The 25,394-nt window shown below is 45.8% G+C and overlaps 1 protein-coding gene across 1 annotated transcript in view; it reads left to right on the forward strand.

Annotated features, from left to right (window-relative positions):
• The window catches only part of ush1c (Usher syndrome 1C), a 132,041-nt gene that overhangs the window by 37,783 nt on the left and 68,864 nt on the right, over nt 1–25,394 (forward strand). The window contains exons 3-7 of the mRNA XM_039740557.1: nt 11,259–11,367; nt 13,060–13,084; nt 13,858–13,915; nt 16,374–16,477; nt 25,282–25,366. Coding sequence (XP_039596491.1) covers nt 11,259–11,367; nt 13,060–13,084; nt 13,858–13,915; nt 16,374–16,477; nt 25,282–25,366 — 381 coding nt within the window. The remainder of the gene's footprint in view (nt 1–11,258; nt 11,368–13,059; nt 13,085–13,857; nt 13,916–16,373; nt 16,478–25,281; nt 25,367–25,394) is intronic.

Here is a 25,394-nt window from a genome sequence, read left to right on the forward strand (position 1 = left end):
GGGTCTCCTAACTGCGAGGCATGCGCCTATCCTTCTCCACGAAAATCTCCATCAATCAATAAATCAATCAACATTTATTTATATAGCACATATTCATACAAACAAATGTAGCTCAAAGTGCTTTACAAAATGAAAAGAGAAATAGAAGACACAATAAAAAATAAACATAAGTCAACATTAATTAACACAGAATAAGTAAGGTCCGATGGCCAGGGTGGACAGAAAAAACAAAAAAAAAAAACTCCAAAGCAGAAGAAAAAAAAAAAAAATCTGTGGGGGTTCCAGACCACGAGACCACCCAGTCCCCTCTGGGTTACTAATAGCAATATCCGTAAAAGGCAAACCTCCAAGTACACCTTGCTTGAGATTTAAGGCTATACTTTTCTGTGGTAGACTTTCTATCTTTTCTATGCATCTTGTTTAAAGAGTATGGATGCTTTGTGTCACAAAAATTTTGCTGAGTTTCTTTTATCAAACACACACAGTAACAGACATTTTATTCATTTGTTGTTTTTATTAAATGTATCAATTTTGTTCTTAAATACTGTTTATTATATGATCTTAAACTTGATGAAAAAATCATAAAATGTATCTCGTCACCTTTAGATCAACAACTAAAATTTCTGTTGACTTGTTGAACTACACAAACAGTTCAAACGAAACCAGAGTTTGTCTTGTGAGTGTCTTTACGCTTAGAAATCTATAATAGCTAGAGCTACTACAGACGTCAAATGCAGATTTTGGCCACAACTAACACATACCATGTACTTTGAGACCATTACAATACTTGCACTTGCTTAATGAAACTACAAGCTTAAAAGTGTACCTACTGTACCTCCATCACTTTCTTGTAAAAGTCCCTCCTTATTTTCCTTTAGTTTGAAAAAATCTTAATCTTCCATTTTGGCAGTTAGTAAGTACAAAAAATAAAAAATAAACGGCCCGCTGCAGCTCACGTGACTTTCTGATATGCTACCTTATTGGCGCCTCAGCGGAGAACAGCAGCAGCCACGAGCACCGGGTGGGCTCACGTGCGCCCCCTTCAGGGCGACACGGCACTGTCTACCTCGCCTTGTGCCTTTTCACTGCAGTTTTATGAGCGATCAGCGAGAATAAATATGCACAGAATTCATTAAATATATTAGCCAGACTGTGGAAAGTCAGAGTGTATAATACATTTTGGTGACATACCGAGAGACAGCGACGGGCACGCGCTAGTCAACCCCGCGAGGAGAGCGCAGTCCGAGGGCAGGTGAGACTCGTCGCTTATGCCGCACCTCGCGTTTCGCCGCTCCATGTGAACAGGAAATGCGCCAATTCAGCGATTTGAACTATAAAAATGACCACAATTATTGGAATCATACAGAAAACACATTTATAGTACAGACCAGTGGAGACCATTATTTTATGTTATCATTATTCGTTTTTTTTATTTTTTTTTTTTACTTTTCATGATGACAGATGACCGCAGGTCCCTGCTTTGGAGGGGCTGATCTTGACTGCTTTACGGTAGAAGAATTTTTCCTAACTGCTGTTCCACAGACCCTGAACCACAAGGTGTGTATTTTAGCGCCGGTCCACAGCCTTCTCCACTCCGGACCCTCCAAACTTTGCGCTCTCTGATCGATTTACGATCTAAACTTTTTTTTTTTCCCTTCAATTCTCAACTTCCCAAATGCAGTCTGCGAGGAATTTCTCAGACTTCAAGTCAAAAAGGTTGAAAACCGCCGCTTTAGGACATTTGAGGAAGGAGAGAAGACACTTCAGTCCACTTGTCGCTCGTTTGCTTAGCTCAGAGCTCCTCCAGATCCTCCTTGAAGGTCCTCCGCGTGTTACGAATGGCTTTGCTATCCAGTCAGGTTGGTGTTAGTCCGGCGGCGAGGTCCTCCAGCGTCATCCCTGTGATTGTGGTCGTCAGCCACCTGGTTGGTGATTCCTTTGATCATCTCAGATGTGATGTCCTCCTCCAGCGACGACTCTCATCTGAAGAGGTGACCAAAGCAAGACAGTCGTAACTTCATTGCTGGGGCTTCGAGCGACATCGCCGCTCTGATTTTGATTTGACAGTTCATCTGGCGGTCCATGACGCACACAGAATCCTCCTCTATCACCAAAGTTCAAGTGAGTCCGTCTCCTTTCTGTCTTCTTTCTTCACTGTCCAGCATCTGTAATTGAGCACCGAGAAAACGAGTGCATGGACAAGCATGAGCGTCATTTTTCAGTGTTGTCTTTGTCCTGAATAGTGATGGAGTGATCAGGAGACAGACGACCGTTACAAGTTCAGTTCTATCAACTTGCAGCTCAAATTCTTCATCAGTTTCCATATTGATGATCTTCATCGAGTTTAGATTCAGTTACAGTACAATACAGTTTACTGTTGTAGAGCCCAAAATCACACAAGAAGTGCCGCAATGGGCTTTCACAGGCCCTGCCTCTTGACAGCCCCCAGCCTTGACTCTCTAAGAAGACAAAAAAGGGGAAAAAAAGTAGAAGAAACCTTGGGAAAGGAAGTTCAAAGAGAGACCCCCTATCCAGTGTGGTAGACGACCGGGGACCTTGCCACACCATGATGCCCCTGGAATAGAAGGACCAGAGAGAGAGCATATATTTGGGACAAGACCTCCCCTGGAACATGAGAGGGTGACCCCCTTGGATTACATCTGGACCACGAGTCTGGAGCTCGGGAACCCTACTGAGACCTGGGGTCCCAATGTAATCCAAGAGGGTTTGCCCTGTCGTGTACTAAATAGATGCTCTCTCCTGGTCCTTCCATTCCAGGGGCGTCATGGTGTGGCAAGGTCCTCAGTCGTCTGCCACACCACATGGGTTGGGCATGCAGTAGGTCTCCAAAAAAAGGGGGGTAAATACATCACAATACACAGAAGAGAACACAAGTCCTCCTCAATACAATATAATAGTAAAATAAAAATCTTACAAGTACAGAGCAGAATTCAGCAGCAGATGACATCCCATAATATGATTTGGATTTGCTCAGAGAGTCCTGGAGACCTTGGCCATCAAGCTGCCTCCCCCTATTGGCCATTTCACAGCTGAGTCAGCCAATCCGATGACGGGACCCCTCTACCCGATGATTCCTACGATCCTCCATCAGAGATGACTTTGCCAACTTGGCAGGTGGGCAGTGGCACCAAGTGGCACATTTGAGTATGAGAAGAGAAACAGAACACAGGTGAGGGTCAGTAACAAATTCTGACTAACTGTCATGTGACTTCTGTTTTAGTGCCAATGACAGTCTGCACAGTTAATCGGCAGCTCTAGTCAGAGTGGGCTAAACTGAGGTGGTGAGTCTTCAGCCTGAGAGTGAAGGGGCGTCTTTTATAGAAGCAGGAAGACCACTCCACTGTTTAGGGGTCCTGTAACTAAAACCTTGACCTCCCACTGTTATTTTACTAATTCTTGGAATCACAAGCAGGCCGGCATCTTGAGATCTTAATGTGCGCTCAGGTTTGTAAGTCATGATAAGTTCAGACAAGTCGGCCATTTAATTCTTCATATGTTAAAAGGAGGAGTTTGAAGTCTGCCCTAAACTTAACCGGGCGCCAGTGTAAGGGTGCGAGGACTGGAGTTCTGTGTTCGTATTTTCTTGTTCTTGTAATAATTCTTGCAGCAGCATTTTGGATGAACTGGAGGCTGAATAACAAACAGTCTGAACACCCAGTGAACACCAGAGTGCAGTCGTCAATCCTACTAGAGATAAATGCAGGAATTAATTTCTCAGAGTCCTGTTTCTTTAGAAAGCGACTTAATTTCTCAACATTTTGAAGATTGAAGAAACCTGATTTGGACAACTTTGTGGCTTTAAATGACCTGCTAGAGTCAAAGATTGCGGGCTGATTCAGTAAAATTAATGGGGACTCCAGCCGAGTTAAATGATGACAGAATATCGTTGTGATCAGCGTCACTCCCTCCAGTCATCAACATCTCGCTGTTTAAAGACAAGTCGTTCTCAGCCGTCCACTCCTTTAATTCACTAACACGACTAATTAAAGACAACATCTGACAAACTTCATTTGGTCTCTAAGTTCTAATCCCATGTTATGACTTTCGGCTTTGACTTCACAACGCCCCAAAATCTCCAAAAACGATTTGACTGATTTGACATCATCATCATCGTGTCACGCTCCACGCTCCTGAAGGACGACTCGTTCACAATACCCGCCCATCGCTAGCGTGTGGTCCTCTTCCCTGACTGCCGGCTCCGAGTTCTGGAACAAGCTACACGTTAGGACAGACGTACAGAGACAGGAGGAACAGATGAACATAACCAGAACCTTGCAAACTCGCCATTGATGAGACCCGGCCAGTTGTTAATGGAGGAGAGGAAACAAAACCTGCAGTCTGCAGCCTTACGGGGTCCGTGGTCATTCAGAGTGGAGAGTCGCAGGTGTGGAGACCTCAGCCAACTGGCCCCCCAGCCCTATTCTATCTTATTGTGTTAGCCAGAGCCGGGCAGTCCTGGAAAAGGACAAGATCCAATTGATTCTTGAACTCCAAGGCTCCCAGTTGTGTCGCTCTGAAGACACCATTTGAACAGGCCTGAGGGTGTCACTATTCCTCACAAAACTCAAAGTGAGGCTCAGCCTCCGGACGTTAGGCCTGAAAGCTCCACTGAGGCCTGGGACCTCAAACGGCCGCACGTTGTGAGATTGTGCAGGTGGAGGCCTCGTCACATTCGCCGACTCTTTACATAACCTTAGCCAGTCGGTGACTCGCGCCTGTGAAAGACGATCATCTAATGTGACAAACCCAATGACTGGGACTGGCTACGAGAAATTTAAGCTCGGCTGGTGTTCTTATTAGTCAGACGGGTGGGCCGTGTGTGCAGTTGGCCGGAGAGCAGACAGCCAATGAGCGCTCAAAGCATAAATCATGAGAATGACGAATCAGGAGCACACGTGTTTTGAACCTCACAAATGGGACAAAAGAACCAAAAGGGCAGAGACGGCTGCTGAACCCCCCGCTGCTGTCCCTTTGTACAGCGCAGTCCCTGCGCCATCGGGCAGCACGCTATTGGCTGACAGGAAAAGGGACAAGAGGAGCTGAGCTGCGGAGTCTTAACTTGGCCGGTAAAGCCGACATGCCCAGCGATTTTCAGTCGTGTCACTTGGCGTGGTGCAGCGACGAGATCGGAGACTTTAATCGGCAATGTTTCTCACGACAAAAAGTCGAGTAATGTGACGTCGACTTGAAGGCAGACTCACAAATAATGGTGCTGGGGAATGGCGACATGCTGCACGTTGAATTAGAATTTCTCTCATTGGACTGGACTGTCCATATGACAATAGTGACCCTATAAACCTATAATAGATTTCTGACTCTAGAGGGCGATGTAGCCAGGGTTGCCATCAAGGACACATTTCAGACACTAGAGGGCAGTGTAGTCAGGGATATCATCAGTGACAGAGTTCTGACTCTATAGGGCAGTGTGCTTATTATGGGTAAGACCAGTAAGAGAGTTCAGACAATAGAGGGCAGTGTAGCCAGGGTTGGCATCAATGACAGATTTAAGACACCAGCGGGCAGTGCAGCCAGGGTTACCACCAATGACCGATTTCAGACACAAAGGGATGGTGTAATTTTGGGTAAGACAAATAACAGAGTTTGGACATTATAGGGCAGTGTAGTCAGGGATATCATCATTGATGGAGTTTAGACACTAGAGGGCAGTGTAGCTGGGGTTGCCTTCAGTCATTTCAATAATAGATTTTTGGACACTAGAGAGCAGTGTACTTATGGGTAAGACCAATAACGGTGTTCAGACACTAGAGGGCGATGTATTCAGGGATACTATCAGTGATGGAGTTCTGACTCTAGAGGGTGATGTACTTATGTGTAAGACCAGTAATAGAGTTCAGACACTAGAGGGCAGTGTAGCCAGGGATATTGTTAGTAATAGAGATCAGACACTAGAGGGCGGTGTAGCTGGGGTTGCCATCAGTCATTTCAATGATAGATTTTTGGACACTAGAGAGCGATGTAATTACGGAGAAGACCAGTAACAGAGCTCAGACACTAGAGGGCGGTGTAGCCAGGGATACTATCAGTGATGGAGTTCTGACTCTAGAGGGTGATGTACTTATGGGTAAGACCAGTAATAGAGTTCAGACACTAGAGGGCGGTGTAGCTGGGGATATTGTTAGTAATGGAGTTCAGACACCTGTATAGCTGGGGTTGCCATCAGTCATTTCAATGATAGATTTTTGGACACTAGAGAGCAGTGTACTTATGGGTAAGACCAATAACGGTGTTCAGACACTAGAGGGCGATGTAGTCAGGGATACTATCAGTGATGGAGTTCTGACTCTAGAGGGTGATGTACTTATGGGTAAGACCAGTAATAGAGTTCAGACACTAGAGGGCGGTGTAGCTGGGGATATTGTTAGTAATGGAGTTCAGACACTAGAGGGCGGTATGGCTGGGGTTGCCATCAGTCATTTTAGTGATAGATTTTTGGACACTAGAAAGCGATGTAATTGTGGAGAAGACCAGTAACAGAGCTCAGACACTAGAGCGTAGTGTTTCCAGGGTCACTGTCAATGACAGATTCTGGACACTAGAGGGCGGTGTAGCCAGAGATTTTATCAGTAGCAGAGTTTGGGCACCAGAGGGCGGTGTAGTCATGGCCGCCATCATTTCAAGGTAAGTCAGTTATTTCAGGTAATGAAGACCACAGTTTCGAGGTCAGGTAGCTACACTCGCTCATCACGATGCCAGAGAGTGGTGACACATTGCATGTCGATTATCCCATTCAAGTCAGAATGTCACCGGCCTGTGAACACGTTGTAATAAGGACCTTCTAGATCTCTGTATATTATTATTATTTTTCACTCGTTTATCAAAGTAAAGAAAACCAAACCAGGCAAACTGGTGCCTCGTCAAATATCGGGAGTGACCTACTGGTCAGTTTAAACCCTGATTAGCACACCTGCTGTCCACGCCGCTGCCATTTGTCATCGGAGAAATCGCCTCGCAGATGAATAGGAGGGACGCTGGGTCTCTTGGCACAGCTGCCACCGTTTATTTTGAGCTCGGAGGTCAGCCGGTCAAGTCTTCCTTTAACGTATTTGTCAATTGATTTCCTTTTAATCAGAAAATAAGTTGGCAAGCTGGGAGAAGCTGTGCGGCAAAGGATTTAATAAGAGCGTAAATGAAGAAGAGCAGTTCATCAGTCGTGGCGGTGCGGAGACGGCCGCCGGTAATGGAAGTCGACACGGGGTCAGATCTCAAGGAGAGTCTGTGAAGGACTCCAGCACGTGACGCCGAGGCCTTTACTCTCCATCTGTGAGGCTTGAGGGGGTCTGCATTAGGACCGCGTCACCTCGGGGGGGAAATCTGACAGGCGTGGTTTGACTTGTGTGATGTCAAGCATGGTGGTGCTCTGGGCCCAAACTTAAGTGGGCCACAGTGTTACATCAAAGGGCTCCATAAAACTCAGAAAGGGCATTCATGTCAACAGCCGGACCTCAAAAAGGCAGCAAGATTTATTTGGTTGCACATTTTCATACACAGAATGAAGCACAAGGCACTTTACAAGATGACAATGAAAGAGCTACAAGAAAAGAATTAGACAAAAAAAACAATGAATAAGGAACAAAAGAAATAAATACATCAATACAAGAGGTCCTGTCTGGGCAGCACCCTCAAAAACTGTTATGGCTGCCAGCCCTTAAAAACTCAAATCCCACAAATCTTATCCGAGGAGAGAAATCCGAATGAGCCTCACCCCAAACTCAAGAAGCAGGCCTCTGGGTACAGGGCTAGGCCTTCAAGTGCCATGAAAACTCCAAAAGGGATGAGGGGGCTGCTGAAGCCCCTGACACAAAGGAGGGCGTCTACTGTAAACTGAAGCTACCAAAGGGCAGGCCTGGCAAAGTCCAATACCCACCGGGAATGAGTCCCACTTACTGCTGGCAAAGCGAGCCAAGCTTACGCTCTGGTTGCCCACACTCCCGAAGCACCCCCTACTGGACTCCCCGAGGTATGCGGCCGTTTGCCTTTTTCAAGACCACACCACACGTTTAGATTGGCTGGGTGGACTCCCATGAACCCTCCAGAATCCTTGTGAGGATAAAAAGCCAAACCACAAGTTCTCATTAGATTGGCACCCGTCAATGCCGGGTGGCAGGTATTATGGAGCAAGTGAACAGTCTGTTCCTGAAGGTGATGTGTGGCTGAGCCACTTGACACAGGACAAATGGTGGTGACTTGACCGATGGGTCAGAGCATCTCCAGAATGGCAGATCTTGTGGGGCACTCCCAGTATGTAGGGGTCAGTACCTACCAAAAGTGGTCCGAGAAAGGGTGACAGGGTCATGGGTGCCCGCAAGGCTCATTGATGCCCAAGGGGAGCAAAGTCTAGACCGAAGAACTTAGAGAAAGGTGACAGGACACACAGTGAATCACCACTGGCCGGTCAGAGTGCCCATGCTGACCCCTGTCCACTGCCGAAAGCGCCAATAATGGACATGCGAATGTCAAAAGGGGGCCGCCAAGCAATGGAAGGAGGACATTAGTAGGACATTTTCTGTTAGATTATGTGGATAGCTGGGTGGGTGTGTGTCATTTATCTAAGAAAAGATGGCAGCAGGGTGCACTATGGGAAGAAGGCAGGTTGGCAGGGGCAGTGGGATACTCTGGGGAATGTGCTCCTGGAAAACCCAGGGTCCTGGAATTCATTTGGATGTTACTTTGATGCACAGCACCTACCTAAAGGTTGTTGCTGACCACGCACACCGCTTCATGGCTGTGGCCTCTTTCAGCAGAACGATGTGCCCTGCCACACGGCAGAAATCATTCAGGAAAGGTTTGAGGAACACGACAAAGAGTTCAGGGCATTGACTTGGCCTCCAAATTCTGATCGAGCATCTGTGGGATCTGCTGGAAAAACAAATCAATTTATGGCGGCCCCACCTCGCAACAAGCAGGCCTTGAAGGATCCGCTGCTAACGTCATGGCACAGATGCCACCGGTCACCGTCAGAGTCGTGTGGCGTCCACACCTCGATGGGTCACTAGGGGGACCTACACAGTGTCAGGCAGGTGCTTTTAATTATGTGCACACACATGTGCAGTGGAGGCATCAATTATTGAGATCCCGTCACTTTCTGCACACTTTGTTGTAGATTTAATTCTAAATGGATAAGAGTGCCATTGTTGCCCATCGGTCTACACCCCATAACCCATAATGACAAAATGACAACATCCGTTCAGAAAGGTTGGCTAATTTATCACAATACAGTCAGTCAGTCATTTCCCAACCCACTATATCCTAATTACAGGGTCACAGGGGTCTGCTGGAGCCAATCCCAGCCAGCACAGGGTGCAAGGCAGGAACAAATCCCTGGGCAGGGCACGCACACACCCACACACCAAGTACCCACTAGGGACAGTTTAGGGTCACTGATCCACCTAACCTGTATGTCTTTGGACTGTGAGAGGAAACCGGAGCACACGGTGGGAACCCAGGCAGACACGGGGAGAACATTATTAAAATACAATACAATTTATTATTCTAAAGCGCAAAATCACACAAGAAGTGCCACAATGGGCTTTGACAGCCCCCCAGCCCTGACTCTCTAAGAAGACAAGACAAGACCCTACTAGGGAAAAAAAATGGAAGACACCTCGGGAAAGGCATTTCAAAGAGAGAGCCCTCTCTAGGTAGGTTGGGCGTGCAGTGGGTGTCAAAAAAGAAAAAGGAGGTCAAAACAACACAATAGACAGAACAGAATGCAAGTCATCCTCAGTACAATACTGTGGAATAGAAATGCAACAGAAATATTACAAGTACAGAGCAGAATTCAGCAGTAGATGACATCCCATAATAGGATTTGGATTTGTTCAGAGTCCTGGAGACCTCCAGCCATCAAGCTGCCTCCCCCATTCCACAGCTGAGTCAGCCAATCCCATGAAAGGACCCCTCTACTCGCTATTCCTGCGATCCCCCATCAGCGGTGACTTTACCTTAGGCAGGCTGAACAACTTGGCAGGTAGGCAGTGGCACCAAGTGGCACATTTGAGTTCTGAAAAGAGAAACAGAACAGGTGAGGCTTAGTAACAAATTCTAACTATCATATTCCTTATGGGTGGCACGGTGGCGCAGTGGTAGTGGTTCACTTCCCGGGTCCTCCCTGCGTGGAGTTTGCATGTTCTCCCCGTGTCTGTGTGGGTTTCCTCCGGCGCTCCGGTTTCCTCCCACAATCCAAAGACATGCAGGTTAGGTGGATTGGCGATTCTACATTGGCCCTAGTGTGTGCTTGGTGTGTGGGTGTGTTTGTGTGTGTCCTGCGGTGTGTTGGCACCCTGCCCAGGATTGGTTCCTGCCTTGTGCCCTGTGTTGGCTGGGATTGGCTCCGGCAGACCCCCATGACCCTATTCGGATTCAGCGGGTTAGAAAATGGATGGATGGATGGATATTCCTTATGTTTTAGTGCTAATGACAGTCTGTACAGTTGATCAGCAGCTCTAGTCAGGGTGTGCTAAACTGAGGTCGGGGGTCTTCAGCCGGGATGTGAAAGCTGAGACCACAGTTTAGGGGGGTCCTGTAACTTAAAGCTCGACCTCCCACTGTTATTTTACTAATTCTTGGAATCCTAAGCAGACCAGCATCTTGAGATCTTCATGTGCACTCAGGTTTGTAAGTCAGGATAAAGTTCAGACAAGTAAGCTAGACCTCCGCCATTTACAGCTTTATATGTTAAAAGGCGGATTTTGAAATCTGCCCTAAACTTAACCGGGCGCCAGTGTAAGGATGCGAGGACTGGGGTTATGTGTTCATATTTTCTTGTTCTTGTAATTAAAAAAGCTGAAATCTCTCATTCCTGGAAGTATTCAGACCCTTTCCTGTGGCACTCCCTCCAAGTTATTTTCAGGTGGTCCTGTTTACTTTACTTCTCCCTGAAATGATAGAATTGGTTAAAAAACAAAAAAAAGCCAAACTGGACAAAAACCGCAACAAGGAATCAGTTCAGATGCCTCCATTTTGGCTGACACCCCCTGACTTGCCATGTGAAATCTGCTCACCCTGTACGTCGAGGATCTGCGTGGGCATTCAGGCTCCCAGTGTCAATGTTGCCCCCTCTACCTCCCCGTGCGCTATTGTCTTCATATTTGTATGCTGGTCAGACAGGAAAGCGGTTGTTGGGGGGCTTTGAAGCAGCAACTCTTTGGCTTCTAGGTGGCCACATAGTCTGCCCCTCTTGAATGTGACATGCCATCCTGTTGTGTTTACCTGTTTAGGTGGGCGATGAGATTGTCCGGATTAACGGCTACTCAATTTCTTCCTGCATTCATGAAGAAGTGGTCAACCTCATCCGGACAAAGAAGACGGTGTCCCTGAAAGTGCGCCGTAAGTGAGCCCGCCATGTTTGGTTTATGTGTGGTGCCGTGTCCATCGGGAGTGTTAGAAAGGCTTAGGCATGACCAAAACACGGGGTTACCATTTTGGATGGATTTGCCTCCCAAACAGTTGACTGTTGGTGAGGTGGTGGGTCCATTCTGGGGAGGCTCATTAAGTTCATTCTTTGTTGTGTCTTTTCTGAGAAGACAGTCAGAGATGTCACTTCCCACCTTCTTTTTCCATGTTTTCTAGCTGTTTAAATGTGTAAAGTGGGCCGCATCTTCCACGGTGGTCTTTGTTTGCCCAATAGTCAAAGCTCTAGATGAACTGGACAGGCTGTTCTTTGACGGGTCTAGCACTCCACTTCGAAGAGAAGCCGTGTTAACGTGGCCTCCATACAGCATCATGCACATTCACTGACTGTCTTGGTCAGCTAGCTGGAGGAGAGTAACTGACGCGAAGGAGGGATTATTAAAATGAAGTGAGGAAGGTGTGGCTACTCAAATGAAGAAGGTGTGGTTACTCACATGAGAAGGTCAAAAATGAAGTAGGAGGTTTTATTGAAGAGTGGATGTTGAAATGAAGGTTATTTAAAAGAAGTGGGTGGGATTATTCAAATGAGGACAACCAGTTTACAGGAATGAAGTAGGAGGGGACATTGAAATGAAGAAGGAGGAGATTTTCAAATGAGGGTGTGAGGTTTTTCAAGTAAAGAGGGCGCGATTATTCAAATCAGGCAGGCAGGGCTACAGAAATAAAGTAGGAATTCAGTTGAAGATGAAATGACTGTTGAAGAAGTTATTCAAATGAGGAAGGAGGGGTTTTTGAAATGAAAATAGAGACTTTATTAAATGAGACTTTATTAAAATAAAAGGGATAGTAACTTAAGGAAGGAAGGGATAGTCCAATGAAAATTAGGAGGGTGAGACCATGTAAATGAACCCACCGCAAGGCACACACACACTAGGGACAATTTAGGAACACCAACGGACCTGACCTGCATGTCTTTGGACTGTGGGAGGAAACCCACGCAGACACGGGGAGAACATGCAAACTCCACACAGGGAGGACCTGGAAGCGAACCAAGATGGGTCTCCTAACTGCGAGGCAGCAGCGCTACCCACTGCGCCACTGTGCTGCCCATTTCCATAACCTTTATTTCAATATCCCCATCAATTTAATAATCCATCCTACTTCATTTTTCTAAGTTTTTCTTCCTCATTTGAATTACTCCTCATTTATTAGTTTAATTACCCTTCATTTCAGCTCCTACATGGTATGCTGTTCTTTCTCATTTAACTGACCCCTCCTTTCCATGACCCCCCTGCTTGATTTTGTAACCTTCCTGCCTCATTTGAATAAGCCCTTCTACTTCATTTTTGTAATCTGCCTCCCCCATTTGAATAATCCTTCATTTCAATAACTCCTCCTACTTCCTGCCTCCTTTGTATAACCCCACCTTCCTCATCTAAATAGCACCTCCTTCCTCTGCTCCTCCCCTGCTCCTCTAGGTGGCTGACCCTGACGGCCATTTAGCTGGTCTGAGTTGCCACATGTAGAGCTCCTCTATGAACACCTCAGGGCTTTTCTGGTTCCACTTGATGTCTTCTAATGCACAAAACACTTGAAAATGACCAGAATGGCTGCCTGTGCATCTTCGTGGTGCCCTAACTCTTTTCTTTTTTTTATTTCTTTCTGCAGATGTTGGCCTGATTCCCGTCAAAAGGTAAACAGAAAATGTATGTCGTGTTTCAGAATGGACCTGTGGCCATAAACATTCCTTCTTTTGTCCCCCAAACCTTTAACTTAGTTCATGAAATCTCCACCTCGTGCGTTTTCTCACAATTCTAAATTGAGTCCATGTTCTTCTTCTTCTTCTTATTATTATTATTATTATTTTTGCTTTGCCAAGCATACTAAATAAGGAATAATAAATGTTCCCTCCCCATAGAGGGGCCCAGTCCTCTGAGGTAACTCCCTGCAGCCCTGGTTTGGACCCTGAATTGGAAAGCCGGCTGGGCAGGTGTAGAGTGCGGCCCTCCATGAGACTTTAAGTGAAAGGCACAGTTTTGGCAGGTAGAAGTGTACGCCATGTCTAATGGGGGCTTCCTTTTTGTAAATCTCATTTTTTGAGATATGTTAGGTCTTCGGGTGGTGAGGTTCCGTTCACCGCTGCTGCTTTACAGCCTCTAATGTGTGTCCATTTACTGAGCTAAGGGTCCCCCTACACGGCCCATGGAGAAAATCTGAGGGAGGAATCGCGCAGTTTGTGGCATCAGCCTGGAAAGAGAATGTGCCAACAAGCATTTTATTTGTGGTGTGCCGTCCATGAATGAATTGTCCACACTTTTCAAAACGGGTTTATTAAAAGTGGGCACCTCAAGTCCCAGGTGGTCCCAGGTTGATATTTTATGCTTGTGCATTTCTGACACCCCAATTTCATTTTTTGTGAAGGGTCCTGTTGGTTTGACTGTCTGCTGTTTTTTCCTGACTTTCTAGCTCTTCAGATGAACCTTTGAAGTGGCAGTTTGTGGATCAGTTTGTCTCCGAAACTGGGGTAAGAAGGTGGCAGCCATTACTTCTGATGTGCTTTGTTGCTTCTGCTCTCCTGTTCTACTGCATGTGGCCTCCTTCCATGGAGGCTCAGCTACCACCTTTCATGTTCAAGATGTCCTGGGTGATCTGGTATCTTGTGGCCACTCACTGGACTTGTGGCTTTACCATCACGTTGACTACTTAAGGTGCAAACTTAAAAATAACAGAAGGATTTAGTGATAGTTCTGTAAACCAGAGCTTCTCAACCATTCTGGTGTCGCATCCCACTTTTTCTACTGTAACCCCACCAAGGGCTCGTTGAGCAGGGCTGGTCGAGTGTGCGCCACAGCGTGACCCCCCCCACCATTACAAACAACAGCAACTTGCGACCCAGTGGTTCAGAAACCCTGATTTAAATGATGGGCCCAGCAATTTCTAAACTCGTCCTACCCTTCCTCTCTGTTTTTTGTTACTTTCTTCACGTGTGCACATTTTCCAAACCATTTAGGCCAAGGTTGGCACTTTGGAGTCACGAGTGCCTTTGTTGGTTTCCTAAGCGATTGTTTCTCCGTTTCTAACTGATGGCATTTCACCAAGCGAGAAGGGCCACACTTGCTTCATCAGGGACGATAGAACGTCAGGTCGTCAATGAACTTTAAAATGAAGAATGGAGTCACAGGACCATAATGGTTGTGAGACCATGATTTAGGTCGATCTCGTGCTGATCAGATAAACACACACACACACGTTTTACTTTGATTCCTGGACTGTGTGTGATATTTGTTATGGTTTGAAAGCACTTCTGTAGCCAAGAGGACATGAGGCCTCCTAAAGGCTCCATAGTGCCAGGCCAGGCCTTCCCAGTCTGCCTAGAATTGGCCTCACCCCAGGCAGTCTGATCTCCTAACTCCACATTATGTGGCTTCGGCCTACTCAGGCCCAGATGGGGAACTGGATTACAAACTGCCAAGCAGCCTATTTAATATCCCAAAATCTACAAACTACACAAAGTCCTAGAGCAGATTCTTTGTAAATGAAGAAATCACAAAAAAGGAAACAAGGACAAAAAGGATTTGCTTCAATCCAAGGTCAACATGTCCAAATATGCAACCCAACAGTAAAAAAAAAACATCAAGAACAGACATACTGTAAGTAAATCCAATAAACCAGAAAATCCAATACTTAGCAATGAATGCAATCTATGAACATCAAAGGACCCCTGAAGGGTCCGCTCTCAGCTTCAGACTGTAAAGACTAGGCAGAATACTGAAGCACAAATACGCTGAATGACCTTTCTAACAAAAGAAGTAAGGCTGTGTAGAGCAGGTCGGGGTCTCCACATGGCGGTCTGTTCTTCCCAAAGTGAGATGACTCCTTCCGGCAGAATCAGTTGCCCTCACTAGGCGGTTTCTTGGAGCTCTGGTTGGAAAAACAGACCATACCGTCCCTGATAGCACCCCCTTGTGACTCGGCGTGGACCCCCTGATGCATATGTGTGACACCATTCATCCATCCATTTTCTATTGCATTTTCTGGTCGAGGTTGCCGGGCAGCAATCTGGCCAAAGATGTCCAGATATCCCACCACCTCCTCCAGGGGGGAATACCAAGGCGTTCCCAGGTAGGCTGAAAGTCAACAATCTCTCCCGCATGTCCTAAATCTGGACTGAGATCTCCTCCCATTGGACAGGCCTGACACACTTCCCCGGGGAGATGTCCTAATCAGATGCTGGGACCATCTCAGTGGGCTCCTTTCAATATTGAGGAGCAGCGGTTCTACTAAGAGCTCGCCCCGAACGTCTGCACTCCTCACCCTGTTAAGGAAATTTATTTCTGCCGCTTGTATCCACAATTGTGATCTTTCACTCACAACCTAAAATCTGGTGACCATCGCTAAGTTTTAGAGGCTTAGATCAACCCCAGCAAATCAAAAGCTTTACCTTTAGGCTCAACCACAACTGACCGGTACAACATCCTCAAGACTCTCAAATACATAGACACGTGTAATTCCACAACAGGCCAGTGGAGGCACTAGAATGTTATTTTTTCACACAGAGGACCTTTCATGAAAAGTTAAGTGAGTAGTGAAGACGAGCCGTATTGGACCTCCGCCTAGGAATCTGCTCTGATCGGCTCACCCCTCATGTGACTTTTGCCCAATTACACTTTAAATAAACACTGATCTTATTTTTCTTTTTTTGTTCATTTAAAGGTTTTTTTTTTTTTACATTTGTGTCTCCGTCCTGACCTGTGACCCCCACGCCGGCGTCTTTTTGTTCATTTCCATGTCCCTGTGCACTTGACGGCTCCAATGATGATTAAATTTCAAGTCTCCACAGACCTCCCGACGGTCAAAGCTTTTTGCCAGGGCCATTAATCCCTTCTTTTGATTGAAATATGTTGGTGTCACTGCTGCCAAAAGGACTCGGCTCATGACCCCCCGCTCTCTCTCTCTTTCTCTTTCTGTTTGATCTGCACTAGGAGAAGAAGAGCAGCATCGCCGGGCTGATGTCAATTGGAGGGAAAGAAATCAAAGAGAAGAAAGTCTTCCTCAGTCTGGTGGGAACAAAGGGCATGGGCTGCAGGTAGGCTGGACGGCTCAAATGATTTGGTGGTGATACTGGGAACTTCTTTTTCTTTTTCTTTCTTTGGTCCCTAGCTGGCGTTTGGTCTGGACCTGGTCCTAAGCCCGTATGCTGCTGTGGGTGCCAATGGTTGTCGGATTTAATTTTGCAGGCGTTTCCATGCCAGGTGATCCATGGCGGCTGTTCTGGCCTCGTCAAGGTTGAGTCGACGGTTTCTGATGTCGTCTTCGACCTGCTTGAGCCACGTTTTCTTTGGTGCCGTTCTTTGGATTCTCCACTGGGTGGGTCGATCGCACCAGAGGAGCTTGTGTGGTAACCGGCTGCCTTCCATTCTGCAGACGTGGCCAAACCACTGTAGTCGTCGTTGTTGGATTTGCTCCTTGATTGTTGGCTGTTGATCACACCGGCGACGGATTTCCTCATTTCGTATGCGGTCTCGGAGTGAGATTCGCAGGATTTGTTGAAGGCATCGCATTTGGGAGACCTCAAGTTTGTTGAGATCTTGCTTGAGCAGTGTCCACGTCTCGGATCCATAGAGGAGAATTGGCAGAATCAGAGTTCTGAAGAGTCGAATTTTGGTCTTGTTGGAAATATTGGTTTGCTTCCACAGGCACCACTTTAGGGAAGCAAATGCCGCGGTTGCTTGACCGATTCGACTGTGGACCTCTACTGTGGACGCCACTTTCTTCTCCTGGATCAGCGTCCCAAGGTATTTAAATTCTTGGACCTGCTCGATCTGCACACCATCGAGTTGCACGTTGGTCTGCGATCCGTCTGTTGTCAGCACTTTCGTCTTGTCTGTGTTTATTTTCAATCCATATGGCTGGCCGACGTTGGCAATGTTGTAGAGAACGTCCGTGGCCTCCGCGTCGTCACCGCCAGGATGCCACTGTTGTCTGCGAACATGAGATCAGTCAGAAAGGCATCCTCACCATACTGGATTCCTTGTCAGCCTTCGAAGACCTTTCTCATGATGGCATCGACTACGACGTTGAAGAGCAGTGGAGAAACAAACATCTCCCTGACGGACACCAGTTCAGATGGTAAACTCCTCAGATAATTTATTTCGGATGCGTACTTGGCTGGAGGACCCAGCGTAGCTTTCCTGGAGGAGTTTGATGACTTTCTGAGGCACAAGTTCGGTCTCCAGTACTTTCCACAGTGCTGGCCAGCGGACGCAGTCAAAGGCAGATCGAAAGTCAATGAAGACAATGACTGCTCTTTTCCTGCATCGGATTCTTTCCTCCATCAGTTGACGGAGTGTGAAGATCTGGTCACTGCAGCCGCGGTTTGGCCTAAATCCGGCTTGCTCTTCCCAACTGGTCTGTTCGCGGTGCCGCTGCAGCCTTAACTGTATGATCTTCATGAAGACCTTTCCAACAATGGAGAGCAAGCTGATGCCTCGGTAGTTCTTGCAGTCTCGATTGTCGCCTTTTTTGTGAATTGGTACGATGGTGGCCTTCTTCCATGATTGTGGTATTTGTTCAGTAAGCCAGATGGTTCGGATGAGCAGGAGCAATCGATGGAGTAATGGATCCCCACCAGCCTTGATCGCTTCGGCCGTGACCTGGTCCTGTCCTGGTGCCTTGCCATTTTTCAGAGTTCGAACGGCAGTCCGGATCTCTTCCATAGTTGGCTCAGCGTCATACATTTGGACCTCTGGCAGGTCGATGCTTGGTGGTTCCAATGGTGCGCCTTGTGGTGGAGGGTGATTGTAGAGCTCTTTAAAGAATTGTTTCCATCGTTGAAGGCGCTGTGTTGGTGATTGAACGAAGGTTCCATCGACATTTTGGATGTTGTCATTTATTGACTTGGCCTTTCCACTCAGTCGTCGAAGAGTTCGATAGAGCGTGTGGTACTCGTGTTTAGAGGCTGCCTGTTCCAGGTCGGCCGCCACTTGGTTCCAGTTGGCCTCTCGTTCTTCTTTCATCTGACGGCGGATTTCTCTGTTGAGCTGCCGATATCATTCAAAATTGGACAGTTTGACCCGCTTTCGTTAGTTTACCATATCCAAACATTCATCAGATATCCATGGCTGTGTTCGATGGCGAGTGGGAACTGGAAACTCTCTTTGTGAAATTAGGACAGCAGTGTGAGCTGCTACCTCACTTGATGCAGACAGGAACATGCGGACACCATTGGAGACCTGTTAAGGGCGGACTTCACGTACATTGTGATGTTAACTCCTAGGTATTTAAACTTATCTACGATGATAAAAGAGAACGTGTCCAATCTAATGTTGTGTCCTTGAGAATTCACTGGAAAGAGCGCACTTTTATTCAAATTAATTCTGAGAGTGGAAATGTTTTGAAATTCTGCTAGTGCTGCTAGTGTGGTGCTGAGGTATTGCGTATCGCCCGTTGCATGGCTGCACTTGGGTCCCAACCTGAGATCCTGAGTTGGTTTGTCATGTGGGGTGGCAGGCACAGTATTTTGTGGTCTGATATCTACAGTACCATCATTGGCATAGAGTGATATTTTCTGTTCAAGTCATTCTCTGACAATCCCCTTTATCTCATAAGCATTTCGACAATGAACTGCCAGTGGCTCAATGGTGATTTCAAAAAGCAGTGGTGACAAGGGGGCATCCTTGTCTGGTACCCCTTTCTAGTTTGAAGAAGTCTGAATTCATAGGGTTAATACAAACTGAAGCTTCTGGACTGCTAAACAGTAGTTTGATCCATGCACAAATGTTCAGACCAAACCCAAATTTTTCCAATGTGATGAAAAGGTGGTTCCATTCAACCATATCAAATGCTTTTTCTGCGTCCAAAGATAATATTATCTCCGGGGTGTTTGACTTTGTGAGTGAATATATTACATTAAACAGGCGTCGGAGATTGACAGCTAAGGGTCTGCCTTTAATACATCCAGTTTGGTCTTGTGATGTTACTGAAGGGAAGCTCGTTCTCAATCCTTCTAGCTAGGACTTTGGAGAGTATCTTAACATCGTTATTCAGAAGTGAGATTGGTCTGTATGATGCACATTGTAATAAGTCCTTATTTTGCTTAGGAAAGATGGTAATTAATGCTTGGTGAATAGTTTGAGGTAGAATTTTATTGTCTCTGGCTTCTGTAAATGTTGCTAATAAAAGGAGAGCTAACTTAATTGATAATTTTGTATACAATTCGCAGGGTAGCCATCAGGGCCTGATGATTTCCCGCTCTGAAGTGAGTTCATAGCGCCTAGTAATTCTGAGAGTGCCAGAGGTTTATCCAATTCTTCTGCACTGAGAGTATCTAGTTGTGGTATCTGTAATGCATCCCAAAACACTTTAGGTTGTGTTATATTTTATTTTGTTATATTTTTCTCCAGCCGTCTGGAGTTTTTTTTTTTTCTGTCCACCCTGGCCATTGGACCTTACTCTTATTCTATGTTAATTAGTGTTGACTTATTTTCTTTTCTCATTGTGTCTCTTATTTTTCTATTCTTTATTATGTAACGCACTTTGAGCTACTGTTTGTATGAAAATGTGCTCTAGAAATAAATGTTGTTGTTGTTGTTGTGTCTTGTCTTCTTTAATGTGAGTAGAATATAAGGCCTTATAAATGTGTGCATTATATTTTGATGGCCAATGATTTTGTCTCCGTCTGCGTTGACTTCACGCACATTTTAGACAAGTGAAGAGCCAGAGGCACTGATGCCACAGCATCAGGTGGTCCCGTCCCCTTAAGCTCAGCATACACAGCACAAGGAATACAATTAAGTACCTCTGCTAACATAGAACAGGACCCGCTCACTAAACAAGGTTGTAAAATTACAGCGCAGCGCAGTGCTCACCAGCAATGACCCAGTGGATGTTTGCGCATTTCACTGTACTCTTTAGCAGGACGTCCCACTTCAGGCACGCAAGCTACATACTTGGAGATCATGTGACTGTCAATTCATTCAGTTTATGGGATTAAATGGCCCGGTAGTGTGGTGGAGAGCAGGACTTTAGGGTCCTTCAGATCGCAACTTGCATTATTTTGGACAATTGAGGTGAATTGAATGGACAAGCTCGATGGACTGAATGGCCATTTCTCGTCACGATTTTCTAGAAGTTCTCACTTGTTGTCCTACCTGCTCTTCTGAACCTTAGCGGGCGACGCTGTGCTGTAGAAGCAGCCCGACGTGTTCTGATCAGAGTGGGTCAAAGTGTGTTTTACCCCAGACGCCTGAATGGTGTTTTCTTTTTTATTTTGTGTTTTTATTATTATTTAGCATCTGCTTATTTATTGTAATGGTTGATTATTTAGCAAATCTTATTATGTTTCATTTACTTTGTGTAACTGTAAGCATTTCGCTAATTGATTTTGTTGTGTTCTCTGTAACTGCTTCTCGTCCTGCGGGTGGACCATCAGGGGGTGGGGCTGCTGATGTCACCACCAAGGGACCGCCCCCTCCAGCCTACAGGGTTCAGGGTTAGCGTCCCTTGTGAAATCGTTGAATTTTGAGCATTCAGATTGTGGATTTTAATTCTTGCAAGTGCATCTCTTTTTGATTATTTTATGTTTATGTGGACTTCGGCTTCTGTTTACGGTTTATGAATGTTGGATTTTGGGCGGATTATATTGTGGCTGCGTTCTGCTTTTAACTTTATGTCTTGGGTTATGGAGTCATAAACTTAGTAAGAAGGGTGTTTGAAGCCCCCTGAAGACCCACTAAGCGGGCCAGGACCTTGAAACCCACATGACCTGATTCGGCCAATCACAGAAGCCCTAGACGTAATAATGTGATTGATAACACAAAGTGGGTCTTGTGATGGTTGTGATTTGGCCAGCAATTTTGTTTTTCTGAATGCTCCTTGGTCATTTCAATTTTTTTGAACATCCTTTCCAGTTTTTCGGATGCAAAGAAATCCACTGGTTGTATCGATTTTGTTTTTTCGTTTCGAAATGTTTTCAATGATGTTGAAAATGAGTTCTCCTCAGCACCTTATTGTATCGGCGCCACCACTTTTGTTGACAGTTCGGATGTCCTTACAAGGCAAGATGAATACGAACGTCTAACATCTGACGTCATCAATGTGACTTTATTAAGGTCATCGTGTTCTTTCCTCTGATCATCAGGGATTTCAGATTCTTGCAAAGAGAGACCTCGAGTGATCACACCTGTCAGTATTTTCTGGTTACAAATTCTTCTTCTGTTCCTCGATGGGCGACTCCTTGGTTTGGCTCTTATTACACGTCCCCTTTCGGCCACATTGTTTCCTGACTGTTCCTCCCCTGGCTGGGGTTCAAATTCTTGTTTGCTGTCTTTTTTGTTTGTTTTTGATTCTTTTTTATTTTTTCATATGCAAAGTATTGGGAAACTATTGTAATCGTCGAAAGATTCAATGTAAGATTTTGATGAATCTCGATGTTTTAGACCTCCTGAGTCCAAAAACACCATTTGTCGAATTATGTCTGAGTGTGTCTGTCTCTGTGTGTGTGTAAACATGATAACTTGTGTTTACTTATGTCAGCCAAATTTTGCATACAAGTATTAGGTACAAAACATAGATTTCTATCAACTTTTGGGTTATTTCCACTAACCAGAAGTGGTACTTTACCTTTTATTCGTGCAGCTGCAGAGTCCGATTTATTTAACTTTAGTTTTATAATAATTGATCAATATATTATTTATTTGATTTGTTGTTGGTGGTTCTTTAATGTACGTAATATAAAAATCATTGTCTTGCGGTTTACTCCTCAAATACTCATGTTCCTCTAAAATGGGAAGTTACATCCTTTGTATCTTCTACAACTCTCTAATGGCTACTATGGAGTGCTTGGCTGCTCACGTCACTTCGAGAGGCCCACCGAATCAACAAGCTAATTAAAAGGGAGGGCAGGCTCAGTTAACGGGATGCCCCCTGGACCTGCTGGTGGTAGTAGAGAATGAAGGCAAAGCTGAGTGCCAGTGTGAACAACGCTGCACATCCTCTCTCTAACACACCAACACAGCCAATGAATTATTCAGCTGAAGTGTGTCAAGAAATGCGACCGAGGGTCCTTTATATTACAGGCTGCGCACTTCATTAGTCAAGTCGGGAGTTTTCATTTTATCTTCTCGTATACAAAGTATAGGGAAAGTATTGTAATTGTCCAAAAATTCCATTTCACGATTTTGATGTATCTCAACGTTTAAGACCTCCCAAAGTCCGAACAATACCGTGTGTGTGTGTGTGTGTGTGTGTAAATGTGATAACTTGAGCACGCCTTCAGTTAGGTCAGCCAAATTTTGCATACAAGTATTAGGTACAAAACGTAGGTTTCTATCAACCTTTGGGCTATTTGCACTAACCGGAAGTGGTGCTTTACCTTTTATTTAACTTTACTTTTATAATAATTGTTCAATATATTATTAATTTGATTTGATTTGTTGTTGATGATTCTCTAATGTACATGATACAAAAATGGAATCATTGCCTTGTGGTTTAGTCCTCAAATGTCTGTCCCCAGATCTGAGTATACGAGAAAGTCGAGAGGAGACCCCTCTTGATTTTTAAAAATGAAGCAGCACTGATCGAGAGACTGACAAGGTCATCATACAAGATCAGCGTATTGTTGCTGACCAGTCACTTTTTACGTAGTTTCTGTGTCTCTTTTGTTTTCTTCCATGTGTGGTGGGACCACCTGCCCGTGACTGCCAGGGGCTGCCCACATGCTCTATAAAGGCGAGGCTCTCCCACAGTTCCTGGCGGTTGGGAGTTGCTGAATTTTTGGAGTCTTTGCTTATGCTTATTGTGTTTTTTTATGAATTTTTGACTTTTGTTTGCTCTGATTTGGAGACACAAACCTTGCAAATCGGGGTTGTTAGACCCCCAAAAGGCTTCACTAAAAGACTTTACTGGCCAAGCCAGACCTCCTTTGTCTGCCCAGAAGGCCCTCACCGCTAACTCAGGTCTAATTGGTCTGCCTCAGGCCTAGCAGGCCGAAAAAGGATGAAAGCCTTCAAAAGAAATTGAAATGTCTAAAAGCATACTGTATCTCTAAGGAAGTTTCTGGACTAGGATGCAGCAATTGTGGTGCCATGCCAGCTGTTGCCTTTTTAATGCCAACTTTTGAAATGGCAATGTGCTCCTCATAATAAATGAAACTGAAAGTAAACTTCCAGTGCTGACAAGTCCTTGTCTCTTTATCGCTCCGTCTGACTCCGGGGGCTTTTGGTCGGAAAAGGTGACCACAACAACCTTTATTTCTGTCGTACATTTTCATACAAATAGTGTAGCTCAAAGTGCTTTACATGATGAAGAAAAAGAAAAAAGATAAAATAAATAAGAATTAAAATTAGGGAACACTAATTAACAGAAAAAAAAGTAAGGCCCGATGGCCAGGGAGGACAGAAAAAACAAAAAGAAACTCCAGACGACTGGAGACAGGGGGTCCAGGGCACGAGACCACCCAGGACCCTCTAGGCAACGACTCCGTACTTCCCGGCCCAGGCACGGCCGCTCTGAGCTGCGGGGAAAGCAGGCGATCGTGTTAGGATCCACGCCCCCTCTCGCCCTCGCCCTGCACTCGTATCTGTGGACTTGTCAGAGTCGTCCGGACCACCCTCAAGCAGACGTATGTGACAACCCACAAGTAGGAGGGCCACCGTAAACCTCAGGCTTTAACCAAAAGGGCCTCAAAATGACCTTCATAAACGGAAGGATTTATTCAAAGAAAAACACAAAGCTCAGCTCCACAGAGCAAAAAAGGCACAAAGGAGGTGACAGAAAGGCAGCGCAAAATCAACAAAATCCTCAGTTGAGCAGAAGAATCCTAAACCATCCAACCATCCATCCATCCATTCTCTAACCCGCCGAATCCGAATACAGGGTCACGGGGGTCCGCTGGAGCCAATCCCAGCCAACACAGGGCACAAGGCAGGAACCAATCCTGGGCAGGGTGCCAACCCACCGCAGGACACACACACACACACACACACACACACCAAGCACACACTCGGGCCAATTTAGAATCGCCAATCCACCTAACATGCATGTCTTTGGATCGTGGGAGGAAACCGGAGCCCGGAGGAAACCCACGCAGACACGGGGAGAAAATGCAAACTCCACGCAGGGAGGACCCGGGAAGTGAACCCAGGTCTCCTAACTGCGAGGCAGCAGCGCTACCACTGCGCCACCGTGCCGCCCAGAATCATAAACCAGAAAATCCAATAAAAAAAAAACAAAATGCCTGCCTGTGGCCTGAATGTAAAGCCAGGAGGAGGAGCCAACAGCTATGACATCACGGTGGCCCCGCCCCTGGCAGAACCACCCACAAAGCACAGGGGATGCATGCAGACCTGAAGAGATTGTACATAGTCAACCAGTAATAAACAAAATAACATAAAAAACCATAAGAAATAAATTAACAACACTGCTCTGTTTTCTGACTTGCTGGGCTGCTGTTTGCCTTGCAATGCAACTCCTTGTTTGCCTTTCTGTGCCCCCATGGGTTTATCAATTAATAAATCTTTTATTTATAAGTTGCCTATAGAGTTGCTTGCCAGGGTTTTTAATGGTATTCCCCCCACCAGTGGGTATTTCTAGTACTGTTCAGGTGTCCCGTGCTTTGAGACTCTCAAGTGGCGTAACGTCAAGTTTTGTTTCTTCATTTCACGTCGTTCCAGTTTGGACCTTGTGCTTGTTATTCTGACTCGGCGACTTCTCCCACTTGCCTTTTCATTTCTAGGTCCTTCTATCCAGTGCAGTCAGTATAGCGGGGTCCCTGAATGTTTAGGACCCGAGCTAAAACCCCCTGCATTATCCCCGATGGCCACCTCTTGATTTTCTTAGCCTGTCTTCTCCTGTCACTTCACTTACCGGCTCTTCTCTGTCTGCCATTTTCAGCATTTCGAGTGGACCAACCCAGAAACCTGGCATCTTTATTAGCAACGTCAAGCCGGGGTCTCTGTCTGCTGAGGTGGGGCTGCAGGTGAGTTGGACTTTAAATTCCTAATTCT

Source organism: Polypterus senegalus, chromosome 1, assembly GCF_016835505.1.
Source record: "Polypterus senegalus isolate Bchr_013 chromosome 1, ASM1683550v1, whole genome shotgun sequence".
Classification (NCBI taxonomy): Eukaryota; Metazoa; Chordata; class Cladistia; order Polypteriformes; family Polypteridae; genus Polypterus; species Polypterus senegalus.